Genomic DNA, 17,140 nt, shown 5'->3' on the forward strand with positions numbered 1-17,140 from the left:
CAATTTATCATACTACAAAAACACTTTATTTCAAAAACATCAATCGGTTTCAAATATTATCCTTTATTTACCTTTTCGAGATCTTGCTTCTCATTGCTGAACTCATCTTCTATCTGCTTCCTCTGGGCGTGGGCTTCCTGTAGCTCCGCCCTCAACCGCTCAAGCTCATCCTGCAGTGAGGTGCCAGCAGTCTGCTGAGTGCGAAGGGTTTGCAGCTCTTTCTGCAATTTACTGACCTCTGATCCCAGAGCAGTGTTTGCAACAGCCAGCTGCTCATTTTGAGTTTTATATTCTTTCGACTGCGAAGAGAAGTAAATGTAATTAAAATGTAAAAAGGTGTCGCAATACTGTAAGCTTTTATGCACTTTAAGATCTTTCTGTACCTTGTTATCCATCTTCTTCTGCAGCTGAACAATTTTATTCTCCATTCCGACGTTGAGGTTTTTTAAGTGTGCAGCCGATCGGGCATCTATCTTGAGCTGTTTGAGCTGACGCTTGGCACGCACGCGGCGGTAGAAACACTGGATGACGATGGCAGCGTTTCGGGCGCGGAGATACTTCTTCCTCACAAGCCAACCCCGCACGGTCTTCTGGATGATCATGGCTTTGTGGTGAAGCATAAACTGAAAGAAAATGATAACACGCTTTTATGGATGTACTAGGTATTGTACACAAAACATTAAAGCTAGCTTAGGCCAATGTGTAATTTAAAGGGATAGTTCAACCAAAAAATGAAAATTCGTCATCATTTACTCACAAAGAAGCACCATTGACTTATATAGATTTCTTTAATCATACTATGGAAGTCAATGGGGCTTTAGATCATAATATCTTCCTTCATGCTCATCAGAACAAAGACTTACACAGGTTTGTAGCAACATAAGAGTACGTAAATGACAGAATTTTTGGGTAAACTATCCCTTTAAGTAACAAATGCAAAAATAATGTATGAGCACCTCCTGATACAGTCTGCGTATAAACATGCCACGGGCGAAGGCCTGAATGGTGACCACAGCACGACGGGTTTTTAGATATTCCCGACGAACACGAACCATCCGGTAGCGTTTCTGACAAATGAGAGCTGCACGGGTGAGACGAAGCATCTCTGCATATCTGAAAGAACGTGAGAGGACAGACATTTAATTGAAGGGTTCAATGAAGTTCACAAGCAGAATAGAGTCACGCACACTTTAATTCTCCTCACCTGCGTGCCATGTAACCCCGGCCGTATCTCTGCAGGGTGATGGCTGATTTGCGGATTTTGCGGTAGCGAATTCTCTGTAGCCATCCTCTGACTGTCTTCTGGATCTTAATGCAGGCGTAGCGAAACTTATCTGCTCGAAGCTTCTCCAGATAAGCCACCTGACCTGCCCTGAAGAAAATCTTGGTCTTTCCAAACTGAAACTTATCTGGATCCTGAAGGGGAAATTATGTAAAAGGAAAAGTCATGCATAAAAGGCTTAGTCATTGATACGAAATGTTTCTTTTCAAGGAGGCAGATTGTGTTATTGATCAAAACATTAGCTGTTTCAACTAAGGTACAGCTATCATAAAAGTTAAGATAACAGATGTGTTAAATATTTTTCATGGAGAAGTTTTAATAAAGAATCTCTGGAGAAAGTTACTTTATTCCCTTAAATGATTCCCATATTAATGTATCCTGCCATTTACACAGCAACACACTCCCAGAAAAAGGTACAAAAGCGGTCACTTAAAAAAAAAAAACGATTTCCCAGCCAGCACTTAAAAAAAAGCTGCCAGCCAGCACCAGCATTTTTTTGATTTTCACAAAAGTTTAATGCCTTCCAGAAAATGGTTCTCTTTAAATATATAAACATACAATATATCTCTTTTTATCACTTCTCAAATATGAGTAGGTTTCCTCACAAATACAAAATTTTTAGATAATTGCGTTTTTGTGAAGGACTTTTGATAGAGATCAGATTCAGAGCGATGATCAAAACATACACAGAGCTTGAATTGTTTGCCCTAAGGGAATATTTCTGGGTTTTAAAAGTAGGGTAAGAGCGCCACCTGGTGGATAATAGTTTAGATATGGAATGCCAGACACACTCGTCATTAGCAGGGAAGCGTTTTCTCTTAATTGATGAGTTAACTCAATGGCAGGGAAAGAGTTAACAGGGTAATGTCCTAAAGGCTGTTTACACTTGGCATCAGAGTATGTGAGCGGTGCGGAGTGGGAGCGGAGCGAGGAGTGGAGTGGCGTAATTTTGCCAGGAGCGAGGAGCGTTTTTTTTTTATGTCGGAGCGTTGTGATTTTCTCTCGCTCCGAAAACGCTCCACTATCGCTCAATTACGAGTCAGGACTCGTCAGACTCCGGACCAAACCACTGTGAAAAAAACGGAGGGGGACTTAAAATGTTTCTTAACATATTTTGCATTCGTTTGCATTTGTATTGTTGTAGTACTTTCACAAACATTTATATACGCGACACTGGGAAACTACAACTCCCATGAGCACTCTGCACCAAGCGCAACGCACAGAGACCGTTTGTTGAGACGCGCGCGCGATCAGCGCACCTTCCAGAGAGCGCGCGAGAGCTGATGGATTTGCGAATGCACAAGAGGACGCAGTCTGAGGGCATACACACTTCGGGAAATATAGAACAATTGCATGGAAGTGATTGAAGAGATATAAATTGCGTGCACACTCTCAGGGCAAGAGCGGATAGAAATTCAGCGCAAGTGCTTGGAACCTGCGACTCGGCAAAAGCTCGTTTTTCTTAAAGTGAATGCAGCATTGGAGATATAGCTTTAATAAAAAATGTGTTCAACCAGCCAGCATTTGTTTTGTTCAGATTCAGAATAGTTCTAGTATTAATATAAAAGTTGGCTTAAAGTGAAGGCAGTAGACTATCTATATTTTTTCGTTTGGCTATTTGTCTAAATTAATATTTTAGTTTGTGATTTATTTCTTTTATTTAATGTAATGTTTTTCGTTTGATAATTTATTTTATATGAGGTTTTTCATTTAATCATTTATTTAATTTCAACACATTTTTTTGTTTTGCTTTGTTTAAAAGTGAGCTAAATGATAGCTTAATTTGTGCTAATATTAGCTATTTCAGTATGTGATGTTCTTCAGTTAATAACTGCGTATAAAATAAAAAATGTTCAACCAGCCAGCATTTGTTTTGTTCAAAATAGTTCTGTAATTAATAGCCTATAAAAGTTGGCATAAAGTGAAGGCAGTAGCCCTATATTGTTTTCGTTTGGCTATTTGTTTAAATTAATATTTCAGTTTGTGATTTCTTTCTTTGATTTAATGTAATGTTTTTCGTTTGATTATTTATTTTATATGAGGTTTTTCATTTAATAATTTATTTAATTTCAACACATATTTTGTTTTGCTTTGTTTAAAAGTGAGCTAAATAATAGCCTAATTTCGGCTAATATTAGCTACTGTTTCAAATTCCAATAAAGTATATGATGTTCTTCTCTTAGTACTGCATATTCGTTGTTGTTGTTTTTTAAAAAATAAAAATTTGCCGTCGAGCGAAAACGGAGCGATACTTAAGTAAGGATGGCGCGGGGAGTGAGCGAGGAGCAGAAAATTGTATACCCAGAGCGGAGCTTGAGCGGAGTAATTATGAAATGCTTTGAGCGCGGAGCGCAAATTCTTTCCACTCCACTCCGCTAACATACTCTGCTTGGCATTAACATGCGTTTTCGTCAATCGGATCACAAGTGGACGACGTTAATGCCAGGTGTAAACGGTGTTCAAAACGTTTTGAGCTCGTCCACTTTCAACCACATTCAGAAGTAGTCGAAAACTCTTTCGATCGGATTGCTTTTGTTGTGTAAACGCACATGTGGTTGAATGTGTTCGAAAAGCCACACGCGACCGCCTTCTCTCTGCCAATTTATCTAATCTGAGGTACTGAACAAAATGTTTTATGTCTTGTCTGACATGTACAGCGCTATTTTTAGCCTTTCATTGATAAAACTAAATTTTATTTTGCAAGCGTGTGAAAGTTGTGCGATCTTATTTCATCAATTGCACTGAAATATCAGAGAAAGCTCTAACATATACATGTACAAAACACTGTGCCGCATGTTTACTTACAACAAAAGCAGTGGACTCTGACATATTAGTTTGCGTCCATATAACTCGTCATTACTCCCGCTCGCGTTTAAATTTAAATTTACTGTACTGTGCTACTGTAATACTACTATCCTCAGACATATTGTCCAGAAACAAACATGATATTATTGTACCAGGTTAATAAAGTTCCATGGCAGTCATATTCTCTGGTAGTGATAAGCTCTGTAATTTGCATAACATGGTAACAGGACAGAACAACAGAATTACACATTTGAGTTTTTAGCCAGACACAACAAATGTCTTACCTTGATCATTGCCTCCAGCAGGTTTCTACAGACCAACTTCTTATCTGCACTGGTCATTTCCTTCTTTGTCATAAGAACCCGATATCTGCTGTAGAAATCTAAATACGTCCATCTGAAAACAAATATGAATGTGAAGAGGTCAGGCCTGGTAAAAAATTGGACTGAATTGCTCTCAGTTTGTGTCATGTCAATGATAACATGGCTGGTGAGAGAAAATGAATAAACAGAAGATAATTGAAATTATGTTCAAATAATTGAACTGACATTTCAGCTAAAAAAAAGCCCTTAAAGACCAAAAGAGCTCTGTGACCGATAATACTCTTAAACTTGACTTAATTTGAACATTCATGAGAAATAAAATCTTTACCTGGATGGATACCCGGCAGCACTGATGCGGATCGTCTCCAGAACTCCACATGCTCGCAGTTGTTGAACAGCCCTTTTAGAATCAAATCTAGAGAAAGAACAGTGATCAAACATAATATCTTAAACCAAAATCACAAAAAAGATCCTACACACAGCTAAATAATATAAGTTATTACTGTGCACACAAAATGTAGGAGGTCACCCTATAAGAGGCTGAAAAGAATTCAGATCTGGGATGTTATCTAGGCGTACCGGATCTTTCTCATGAGCATAGAGCACATTTCCTCTGAGAGAGGCATTGAGTGGCTGCAGTCCCCTCAGGGACTGGAGGCTGTTTGACTTCGAGTGAGGACTGTGTGTTAAAAGTTTAAAAGCATGTGACTGACCAAACTCTTCTAATTTAACACCAGTGAATAGGCCCTTGTGCTCCTGAACTAGCAGAGAAGACAAACAGAGCCAAACAAGCGCCTGACCTTAATAGAATTGTGAAAGTGAATAAAATATATTGTTTAAAATTTAGATAAGATATATATATATATAGGAATTTTTAAAGAGCAGGCAAATAAAAAAGTCTGTTCTGTAAGGTCTGTAAATCGTCTAGAGGCTTTACATTGATTTAATGAGTCATGAAAAAATGAATAATGTTGTTGATATAAAATCATTTATTTTGTTTTATTTCATAAGCCAGTGGTTCTCAAACTGCGAGGTGGCCCAGTTTTATGGGATTTTATACAAATACATAAATTTATCATAAATTCAGTGAAATTGAACCTTAGAAAAATAACTCTACTGAGCAACAACACTAAATTGTATAAATTAACATTTTTAATGTCATGAATTTCTCTTTGGGGGGTTCAAAGGGATGCACCCTACAAAAGGGAGGGGGGTTCTTCTGAGAAGATTTGATATAACTTTGAATAACTTTGATTTTCAGTTGAATAATAACTTTTCACAGCAAATCAGAGGTCTCTGTCCCAGAATGACTTCAATAATCTCAAGAAATGTTAAATGGATGTCTTAACTAGTTTGCATGACTCAAAATAGGTATTAATGTATGAATAATACCAGCATACCATGGAAGACACATGGAATATACGCCAACATACAAACAAACAAATACTGTTTAAAACTTACACAAAAGATTCCTTAAAATCGTTAGGCTTAATGCAGCGCACATAATGGGGGGTGGTGGCGTTTAATGTTTCCATCAGAAGATGTAAAGAGTTTCTGAACTGTAAAGAGAGAAAACCATAAACAAATGGTTAACAAACTTTTTTAACCATACACTATCAATCAACAATGTTTAAAGCTGGAACTGCTGGTTTGAGTACTGTGCCACAGCTCACCTGGGTTCCCACAGTTTTTCTGTGCTCGCGGTTGTGACCTTTCGGTTGGGGTTTGGCAGGCCGAACGTTGACTTTGGAGGTCTTGCCGGAGGCTGGAACAGGGGTACCTTCTTTACCATCATGGAAGAGATCGGCCACCAGCTGGAACTGTACAAAAATAGTGCATACATCATTTCCTGAACATCTTAACCTATTTACTCTTCAAGAATTTTTCAATTTTGACAAACAAGTCAAGTGTTCATAATTGTTTAATGTTCATACTTGTCCTTCAGGCTGCTTTATGCTGTCAAATTTATTTCTAATTACATTCCAGACGCATCACATCTTACATAAGAACCAAAGGACCCCAGGTTGTTTTATTCTAGCTAGATCAGGGTACATGTATATTCATTTCCAGCAGCACTTCAAAAGAAGTGCTTTAAAGTTTACTCTTTGAACATATACTGCAAGGCAGGTACACAGTGTGTTTTAATGCATCACTAACACCAGGATCCTGCTAAGATTCAGGAATCTGAGACAGAATACAGATGACACTATTAAGGTCTGATAGGAGCAGTCTGAAAAACAGAGGTACCAGCATATACAATACAAATTCAAGACGACTCTTTCCATGAATAAAAAAAATATTACAGATTTAAATAGCACATATTTTGTTGTTTTAATAAAAACTTTTCAAAAGGGTTAAACAGAAAATGACCTATAATGAAAAGCAGTGAATCCATTAACTTTTACCCATTATATACCATTAATTTGTTACATTTATATAGCGCTTTTCTGCAGCATGCACGTTACATATGAAAGGGGGATTCTCCTCAACAACCACCAATGTGCAGCATCCACCTGGATGATGCGACGGCAGCCATATTGCGCCAGAACACCCACCACACACCAGCTTATTAGTGGAGAGAAAAGAGTGATATAGGATGATTAGTAGGCCAATGGGTATGTTTTGGCCAGGATGCCGGGGCACACCGCTACTCTTTTTTTTAAAAAGACCACAGAGAGTCAGGACCCCGGTTTTGACAGTATAGTGTCCCCATCACTATACTGGGGTTTTGGGGTGAGAACCCACATAGACCTCAGGGTGAGCATGCCATGCTGATCTCACTAACACCACTACCAGAAGCAACCTGGTTTAATTCCCAGGTGGTCTCCCATCCTAGTACTGACCAGGCTCAGCCCTGCTTAGCTTCAGAGGGCAAGCTGTCTTGGGCTACAGGGTGATATGGCTGCTGGTTGTAAAGCTGGTTTCATAAAGACTATGAAAACTTCAGTCTGTGTTGAAAACTGTTAAGTTGTACTGTTACTAAGTTGAGACAGATAGACGTTTAAACAGCAGGTCTTTGGCAGAGGCGCTTCCTTTAAGGTTGTGAATAAATCTTAAAATCTATTATATTGACTTGCAGATAATTAATAGATCTCAAGAGAGTAACAGCAAGTGAACTGGGCCAGTGAAGTATCATTGATTTAGGTCACTAACAGTAAGCTCAAAAATGTGCCTACCCCTATTTAAAAAGCAGATTTAAAAAAATGACTAGATGACTACATTTGTCAAAGAAAGGTTTTTGGAAAATTAATAAAATTGAATATAACCATTTAAAAAAAAAATCCTATAAAAATGTTCAGACATTTTATTTTTTAAACTTGACTATTAAAATTAGATTTCTGCAAATTCTTATCCCACATTCCTACGTATTATGTTGCCAAAAAACCTCAGGACAAAACACTAGGAGAGATTAGTATTGACACATACAATGGATAAACTATAAAATGTCAGCACCTAAGATGGATTCAGCTGTTTGTCTATTGTGCTGCATGACTGATACAATGAATGGTCAAGTATGGGATGTTGGCTTGAGAAACAAAGTTTAAAGAGGACATTTTCCATTCACTTTTTCCATGTTAAAGTGCTATAATGGGCCCAGTGCTTCTATTAACCTAGAAAATGTGAAAAAGAACAACCCAGTAACTTTATCTAGAAGCATGTGAAAAATAGGTGATTGAAATTTGTCATCACAAGGGGATCTTATTATAATACTACCGCCCCTTAATCTACACTATACAAACCATCTAACCCTAACCCACTGCCATTTAGTGCAGAGATCAGCTCATTTGCATTTAAAAGGACGCACTCAAAAACGGCAAATTTTTGCTCACACCTACAAACTGGCAATTTTAACATGTTATTATAAATACTTCATATGGTATTTTGAGCTAGAACTTCACATACATACTCTGGGGACACCAAAGATTTATTTGACATCTTAAAGTCTTGTAATGTGATATGTCCCCTTTAAGTCAATTAACTGCTACAGAGACTAAAACGTAAAGTAAAGTGTTTGATTTCAATCACACATGCTTGTGGAATTGTCGCAATATCAACAAAGGTTTGGCTGAGCCTAGAACAGTGTGTTTGCACAAGTGCCCACACGTGTGTTAAAATATCATTGAATTCAGTTCACTGCATTTACCCCAAGGATTTTTTTAATCAGAATATATAAAAATATCCAGCACTCACCTGGCTGGCCTTAAGGATGTTGATTTGCTCCTCATAAACCGTGTCTCTGTTCTTCTCCAGGAATCCATCACACTGATATTCAACCTGTCAGGGACGAAACGCACTATTTTACTATCAAAGTGTGTCAATACAAAAGCCATGTTCATTACAAGTTGGGGACAAGATTTAAATATCTGCAGCTCTCTGATAATTGAAATCTCGCTTAAACATTCATATGATCTTTGTCAAAATAACTTTGATTTCTGATCTATCTGAGCTGCAATGTCTAGATCTGTAATTTACAGTTAATCTACAAAGTAAGATTACTTTCACGCAGAATGTGCTCTTGGATTAAAAAGCAAGATAAAGGGCAAAAGTGTGTGTTTACAGGTGCAGTAAAATTTTTTATTCCATCTGATTGGTCCGTTGTTGTTTAACTCAACCCACCTTATCTGCAAAGTGAACAATGATGAAGGAGCTGTTGGACATTCTGGGCTTCTCAAAATGTCCGCTGCCTGAGTGCTTGCTGTACAGCTTCTGGGCCCAATTCATATCTGTTCCTTTGGGAACCTGTTAGAAACACATCAAAACAGTCAAACTACAGAAAACATCTAGGTTACCTGTAGCAGAAATAGCAAACTCCTGCTTTTGAAGCTGTTCTGACTCACACTCAAGAACTTCAAAGAACTTTAATGGCAGATTGGATGAGGTGAATAAATAATCCACTCACTCTCAGAAGTAAATTAACTGCTCTGTTCTGAGACCCACTTAGACAACGCCTCTCAAATTCTCTTTATCTTACCGTCAACAGTTGTTTTCCCTCTGATTTAGACTCACCTTACACTCCTCATCAAGAAGGTCCAGGATACCAAGCTTGGCTTCAATTAGGTCAATGCATGGCTGGTTATCATAAAAATCTATAAGCGTCCAGGGGATCTGCTCCTTCATATACTCCTCCTGCTCCAGTTTAAACACGTGCTGTGGGATATATGAGGAAGAATTAAAAGTGACTGTTGTAATGAGTTAAAACACAAATGTGACCCATGGTGGCAAATTGAGTCGGAATGAGCAGATTTTGAAAAATGAGTTATTTAGATTTTAAAAATTCACAAAAAAGGCTAAAAGATGCCTAAAAAGGACACAAATTGATGTATTGGTTAATGTCATGACAAAAGCCCTATTCGGACGGGATTAGTTTTACAGGGGTAGATGGCATGACACAGTCAAGGAAAACTCCAAACACGGTGTTTGGGGAGAACATCAGTTTCAGAAACAGTTCCGTGCCTCTGAGAAGTGAATTTGACTTTTTTGACGAAGTTTATATCGTGTTATTCAGGAACTGACTTGCCACCAACTTGTTTTTCCGCCTAGAACGCAAGTAAATGCTTCTTTAAGCACTTTTATATTTGAAAGAAACCCACAAAATAACAGAAAATAGCGAAATTAAGCGTATTTTACAGCTGGTCTATTCGCACTGGATAAATATTACCTGAGGTAATTTCTCCAGACCTTTATACAGAAAGTAAAATTCACTGTAATCTTTACTGACATTGTCCGTAATGATTACTGATATGGCGTATTTGGACATGAATAAAATCACTGAGAAGCTCTAATAAAAATTGCTTTACCCCACCTCCCAATGTAAAACTAATCCCGTCCGAATAGTACTAAAGACATCTTAAACAATGTCTTCTTTGCATTAAAAATGACATATTTGAACAAATGAGATGTCATAAACGTGCATAAAATCTAATCAAAACTAACTAATATCATAAAACATCACAGAATAAGCATCACAGAGTTCTGTTGCTTCCCACCCCCCAAAAATTGTCACCTTCTTAAGGACGATATCAGGAACAAAATAGACATGAAAGTGAGTGCATAACAGGAATCCCCCACTAAAGCACATAGAGCTGAAATCGATGTATTACTGACCGAGTTGAACTGTTGCTGGAGTTTCTCATTGGCGTAGTTAATACAGAACTGCTCGAAGCTGTTGATCTCAAATGTTTCAAACCTGTTGAGAGATTAAGAATTCAAAATTCACAAACTGAATGTTTTTTATTTAGAGACCCTCTCTACATTTTCCAGTCTGCTGTTTTCTGCCTGTTCCTAAATCAATAAGTTTCCCCTCTGTGAGGAAATAATTAGTCTTATGGCTAGAAAGGTTTCTACAGGCAAAAGCTGACTCTTAGTATTCTATGTCTCTGAATCTATATCAGCACGGCATTTAAAAACACAAGCGTTACCCGTAGATATCCAGCACCCCGATGAAGGAATGCTGTTTGGTGGAAGTGTGTAAGGACTTGTTGATGTGCTCGACGATCCAGTCAAAGAGGTGGGCGTAGATGTGTTTGGCCAGAGCGTCCCGGGCGTTGACCGCCTGGCCATGTGACATGTTCTTCACGTAAGTCTCGGCCGTGGTCACCAGCTTCCTGCGACACAGCCAGTGCTCCATCTGGTCCTGCTCTATACCCAGCAGCCGGGTGAAATGCTGCAGGTGAGGGTCACCTTTCTGCAGGCCAATAAAAAATTGTGATTAATGACAATAAAGTACGGCTATTTAATGTATATGTGACGTAGATCATTTTAAAGGGCCTACATTATGTAAAATGCAGTTTACAAGGTTTTTGGATATATATGCGTGTTGGCAGTGTGAACACAAGCAATTACATTTTTTAATCCCCATTAAACCAAAGCAGTCTCATTAAACATGCTGTTTTAATTCTCTTGTTAATGTGATGTCACACTGACAAAGCCCTGCCCACTGCCACTGCCTGACTGGTTAACTTTACTTTTTTAAATGTGTTTGTTAGCACCATAGACTGTAAAAATATGGACGTAGTGTCCGTGACATCAACCATAGGATTGTGAAGAGCTTTTTTGAATACAATAGTAGGCCATCTATTTGCCATCTTGGCCGCATGTCACCGCAAAACACTTGTGGATAACCGAAAATGGGTAAAGAGGCGGGACGTGTGTGGAGTTGCTGAAACCATGCCCGCCTAGCTCGACTGTAGTGGCAGTTTACCCGTCACTCAACTGATCACGCCCTTAATTATGCAGAATTTTAAGACTTAATATAATTTAAACGAATTAGTTATAACCCCCCCACAGTTGTCTTGAAGGGCAAACTTAGCTATACAGACCAAAAAAATTTTTTGTACCAGGTTGTAAACATTATTTCAACCTGTAAAGTTGGGCATTTTAACATGGAGGTCTATGGGAATTGACTCCCTTTTGGAGCCAGCCTCTATTAGCCAGTCGATGAATTACAGTTTATGTCACTTCCGTAACATCCATGCATTCAAGGTAAACATGTTATCAACACCCTTATTCCCTGTATATCACACCCCTGGCATTTTGTGCAAAACGAATCAATCAAGATTTAAATGGCATGAACTTTTGCGAATCCTGCAAGGAGCTCTTCCCTGGAAACGCTCATAACAGCCTGGTACCTTCTAAACAAGAATTTGTTTCCCAGCGGACTGCTAGGAAGAAACCTGTGCGCTATGACTCATGCAAATTGCACAGCAGCAACATCAAATTAGAGCATGCAATTTTAGAAACAATTTTGCCATCTGTGTGCAATACGCATTAGATGGTTCACAAGCCTGGAATGTCATCTTAAGCTATCAAACAAATAATATAATAAAAACAACGCATGTTATTTGTTGGCCACTTACGTTAATATGACAGGATTCTCCATCTCTCTCCGACACAATTGTCACGTTCCCCAGGTGCAAGATTGAGGCAATTATATTAAAGATGCTCATTTGGTGAATGTCCTTCACGCCTGCACATTACATAATGTCAACATGTTAAATGTCTACGCTACACATTCACTCCTACACTGCAACGAAGCCTTGGTTATCTCAAGATTTATTGCTTTGGTCCTCACCAAGCATTGTTAGAGCCTCTCTAGTCTTCACCAGATCTTCAGCATCGTTCACTCCCTCGATGAAAATGTTCTCACCAAGAGAGGTGTACGTAAAATCTTCTGCACTGGCTGAAAAATCAGGGTTAAGAAATATGAATGAGACGTACTGTAGATCTGTCAGCATATTATATAATATTATATTTTCTGTTTGATGCTTACTCAAAGCTAGATCTTTAAACTCTGAAAGAGAGGATGAAGCACAGAGCTGGTAGAAGATGTGGTAGTTCCTCTCATCCTCAGCCTACAATAATATAAAGAAAAACATTTAAACAATGGCTGTACTGATAAACAGACAGATCTGGTTTGAGGGGTACAGTTAAAGTTTAACGCCTCACACGAGACACACCTGAAACACTACTCTCGATTTTTCAAGCAGATAGGTTCTCATGTTGGCACCGATGATGTGATATCTTTTATCAAAGCCAATCTGGATGTATTTCCCGAAGCGACTGCTGTTGTCGTTTCGAGTGGTTTTTGCATTACCAATGGCCTGCAAAGAGAAAGAGGAAGTAACATTAACAACTTTAACCCATGTATTATCAAGTTATAATGACGGATGCAAAACAAAACATGACAAGGGTGGAGGGAGACTTTCACAACAGAGGGTGCAGCCGAAAGATCCTGCGTATCAGGATGCTGAGCCATTTTAATCACGCAGTAATTACTGTGATTTTAGATCATTGGCTTGTGTAAGCTGGATATTATGAATCACACATACAGTAGCAATAGGATGGTCAATCCCTCTCGCTGTCTGCAAGTCCTATCATCAGTGCTCTGTAATGATTTTTATAAATTGACTGAGATTTGCCCGCTCTCATTGGCACACAGATTATCTTCCTGAGAAATATTCTTGAGGGCTGCATTGAAAAAGTAATCTTTTCAGCTAAAATAGCTCAACTGTATTTCATTTGAGAAAACATTAGCGATCGAGACCCAGACACAGCTACTGTATCATCCTGAAGGGGTTAATATTGTGAGAAGTATGTTACATGGCTCCTTACTGACAATGCATCTTGGCAGTCTCATTTTCAAAATGATTTCATGAATAAATGGGATTGGATGGATTGATTTTCATAGCATACCTCCATGATAGGACTGGAGGCCAGTACTTTCTCTTCAACGTTGGTGTCACTGGCCGAACCCCCCACTGTGGCGAAGAACCGCATTGCGTATTTTGCAGAAACCGTTTTACCAGCTCCTGACTCACCACTTACTATTATCGACTGGTTCTTCTCATCTCTGCGGGAGAGAGTTCAGGTTTACATGCAAAAACTATTTACATAAACATACATTTACATATACATACAACTATTTAGTATACAAATATGGAGGTCATATACGATTAATGGATGACATCCATGAAAGAAGAAAGCTTGAGTGAAAAATTGCTTTAATTGAAATTAACAAGATCGTGTCACTCTACTGTTGTTAGTCTCTGACGGGGTATATGATCTCATGGTCAGCTATCTAGTGCTGTTAAATGTGTCTTCCCCTGGAGAGCTACTTCAGGAAAACCCAAACACAGCACAGGGCTGCTTTAACCGGCACTTAAATAATTGACATGCTCATTCAGTGTAAGTGACGCGTGTAAACCCTGACTGCAACCCAATCGAATCCAAAAGATCCTGACCCTGGGACCACAAGCGTCGTTGGACTCCATCCTTCTTCTTAGATTATTTTTGGACCGCGGCATTAGACAAATCATTAGGAAGTCATTGTGTCTCAGCGTGGGATGTGCAGTCAGGATTTGAACCTAATGTGAAAATGGCTTTGTCTTTTGTTACAAGCAACAAAATGCACGTAAATACAAAGGTTGGAAGAGCGATGCTGCTCGCACTGTGATTATCCGCCTACTCTGTCCATTACCGAGCCGAGCTAAACTTTCAGATTACTCACAGCTTTGAGCAAATAATGTCATCTCCTGTTTACAACCAGTGGAAATCTATCAATGCTTTGAAGCTCAGGCTTTATTCCAAAACATCAAGCGGCTTAAACATTAATTTAATGCTAATCTAAAGCTGCTTCCTAAGGAAAGCTTAGCCTTCATAAGTCACAAGGACAGTAATTATTATGGTGGTCCACGACAGCTTTGAAAAAGATTTTCTCATAGATATTAAAAATGTGTCTGTTGTGAGACATTACAATATTAAACATAACTAAAATAGATGTCTTGAGAAATCTTATCTGAGTCCGTGACAACCCCAGTCAAGGGATTGGTTCGATTTTATCAGAAACGCTCTATGCCTTTGAAACAAGGTTTGGAGGAAGGTAGCGTATTTGAACTCCATTTTTGCAAATAAACTCTTGCATGACAAAAAAAAGAGATAATGTACCGGCCCATCTGTTTGTACGCCTCCTCTGCCACAGCAAAAATATGAGGATCCATGTCCCCCATATTCTGGCCACTGTATGCATTGATGACCTCTTCTCCATAGATCTGAAGCTGTTCGTATGGGTTGATAGCCACCAATACAATTCCTGTAGAAAAGACACGTAAAGTAAAAAAAAACCTCAATGACGCAATTGGCATTGTTGTTCTTGGACAGAAATAATGGAGAATCATTCTTTCGTTACAAAGCACAACAAACCAAACAGATGAAATAAAACAAGACAAACAAGAGCTGGGCAGTTTTTGTCTACATCACATATATCAGTGTGAGTAAATAATCATGGCGCAGTTGTATCAAGCAGATACATTCTTTCTGTTTGTTTTCGAGGACAATGTTTGAAGTCATTCACTCAGATGTAAATGTGGACTTTTATTCCAAAATAACTTTTCAATAGAGTAAGCACACCCACAAGAGAGACAATCCCAAAATGTCACAACCCTATTACAAGGGCATGTTCCTATAGAGACAGAGTAACTAACAGTGACGAGTGTATATTAAAGTCTTTGTTCCTCTGCAATAAAATTGGTCGATCCTGGAAACCTATTTACAACATTCAATAGTGCTGTAAGGTTTCTGTAAGAATCACAGATCTGGCTAAGAAACAGAGAGTTGAGGATAAAAAATAAAAATCCCACATAGAGAACAAACTATTCCTAAAACAGGGATATTACCAAACCTATTAACACAATACCTGAGGCAGTCCTGTATAACATGTCATGCAAATTTCCTATTCCATTACTTTCTCTGAATTATGCAAATATTGGAGGCATCAGTACTTCATGAATACGGGACACTCTTTTTTGAAAATAATGTTTAACTCCCCCAGAGTTAAACATTTGATTCTTACCATTTTGAAATCCATTCTGCTGATCTCCGGGTCTGGCGCTACCAATTGTAGCATAGCTTAGCACAATCCATAGAAACGGATTAGTCCATTAGCATCATATGCTAGGCACAATGATATTACACAGCGCCCGAAAATAGTCCCCTGCTATTGAAAGATACTAAGGGGACTATTTTCAGCTGCTGCGTAATATCATTGCGCCTCCTGCAGCCATGTTACGGCAGCAAAGTCCTTGTTTATAACGCCAGAATGAGAGTATAGTTCCTAGCCATATCTGCCTAGAAAATCACAACTTTTAATTTTCCGTCGGTCTTAGTACACAATGTACCTTCAGAAGAGTCAAGTTTAAATAGGATAAATATCGAAACTCTTTGGTTATTTTTGAGAGCGATGCTAATGGTCTAGCAGATTCTATGGATTATGCTAAGATATGCTAAAAGTGCTACCGCCAGACCCGGCGATCGGCTGAATGAATTCCAAAACCGTAAAATTCAATTGTTTAACTCTGGGGGAGCTGGAAAATTCGAATATTTTCAAAAAAATTGGAATGTCCCTTTAAGAAACATCAACAATGAAAACAGGAAAACTTACTTTTTATTACATACTGAACTTTTCACATCAATCAAATAGTATAGACTATATAAAAATGTGCTATAAATGGTGTCTCATTTCAAATTGTGACTGGATACAGTATATTTTGGTAGATACTTTGTGACTCTATTCAGTTAGTGTCAACACTACTGTTTAGTGCAGGGTTCCCCAAATCTTACCCTGGAGGGCCGAAGCACTACAGAGTTTAGCTCCAACTCTAATCAAACTTACCCACCTGTGATTTTCTAGTGATCATGAAGACCTTGATTAGCTTGCTCAGATGTGTTTGATCAGGGTTGGAGCTAAACTCTGCAGTGCTTCGGCCCTCCGGGGTAAGATTTGGGGAACCCTGGTTTAGTTTATATAACAGCACTAAACACTAAGGATATGCGATAATTTGCTTTCGATAGTCATTGCGCATCTCGTCAGTGAAGCCCGTTCCTTGATTAGTAGTAAATCGCCATCACCTGCTTTCAGATGGAGCTGCATTTACTACACAAAGCCATAGTTGCTTTTTCTTAATTGTGGCTAACGCAAGAGAAAATAAAGCATAGGCTTACATAAAATAAGGGCGTTTTCCCAGACAGGTTTTAGATTAATCCAGCACTAGGCCTTAGTTATATTAGGACAAACAAATCTTACAGAAAACAATACAGTTGTGCATCCTGAGACTAAACAATGGCACTGACATATGTTAAGATATGCCAGTAGAAGGTGTTTTGAAATTAAAGTATTTCAAACATTCATTTTAGTCTAGGAATAGGATAAACCTTTTCCTGGAAACAACCCCTAAAT

At 38.5% G+C, this 17,140-nt stretch overlaps 1 protein-coding gene across 3 annotated transcripts in view; it reads right to left on the minus strand.

The window, feature by feature from the left end:
- myo5b (myosin VB) overlaps positions 1-17,140 on the minus strand; it is a 53,761-nt gene that overhangs the window by 16,344 nt on the left and 20,277 nt on the right. For all 3 annotated transcript variants that reach the window (XM_065286883.1, XM_065286886.1, XM_065286885.2), the window contains exons 4-22: positions 14,854-14,998; positions 13,603-13,759; positions 12,867-13,010; positions 12,680-12,761; positions 12,482-12,589; positions 12,267-12,376; positions 10,830-11,095; positions 10,516-10,597; positions 9,418-9,558; positions 9,028-9,150; positions 8,602-8,685; positions 6,084-6,230; positions 5,872-5,969; positions 4,739-4,825; positions 4,372-4,483; positions 1,205-1,416; positions 957-1,113; positions 384-623; positions 72-299 (exon numbers count right to left, since the gene is read on the minus strand). In XM_065286883.1, coding sequence (XP_065142955.1) covers positions 72-299; positions 384-623; positions 957-1,113; positions 1,205-1,416; positions 4,372-4,483; positions 4,739-4,825; positions 5,872-5,969; positions 6,084-6,230; positions 8,602-8,685; positions 9,028-9,150; positions 9,418-9,558; positions 10,516-10,597; positions 10,830-11,095; positions 12,267-12,376; positions 12,482-12,589; positions 12,680-12,761; positions 12,867-13,010; positions 13,603-13,759; positions 14,854-14,998 — 2,723 coding nt within the window. The remainder of the gene's footprint in view (positions 1-71; positions 300-383; positions 624-956; positions 1,114-1,204; positions 1,417-4,371; positions 4,484-4,738; positions 4,826-5,871; positions 5,970-6,083; positions 6,231-8,601; positions 8,686-9,027; positions 9,151-9,417; positions 9,559-10,515; positions 10,598-10,829; positions 11,096-12,266; positions 12,377-12,481; positions 12,590-12,679; positions 12,762-12,866; positions 13,011-13,602; positions 13,760-14,853; positions 14,999-17,140) is intronic.

Source organism: Paramisgurnus dabryanus, chromosome 18 (assembly GCF_030506205.2).
Source record: "Paramisgurnus dabryanus chromosome 18, PD_genome_1.1, whole genome shotgun sequence".
Lineage (NCBI taxonomy): Eukaryota > Metazoa > Chordata > Actinopteri > Cypriniformes > Cobitidae > Paramisgurnus > Paramisgurnus dabryanus.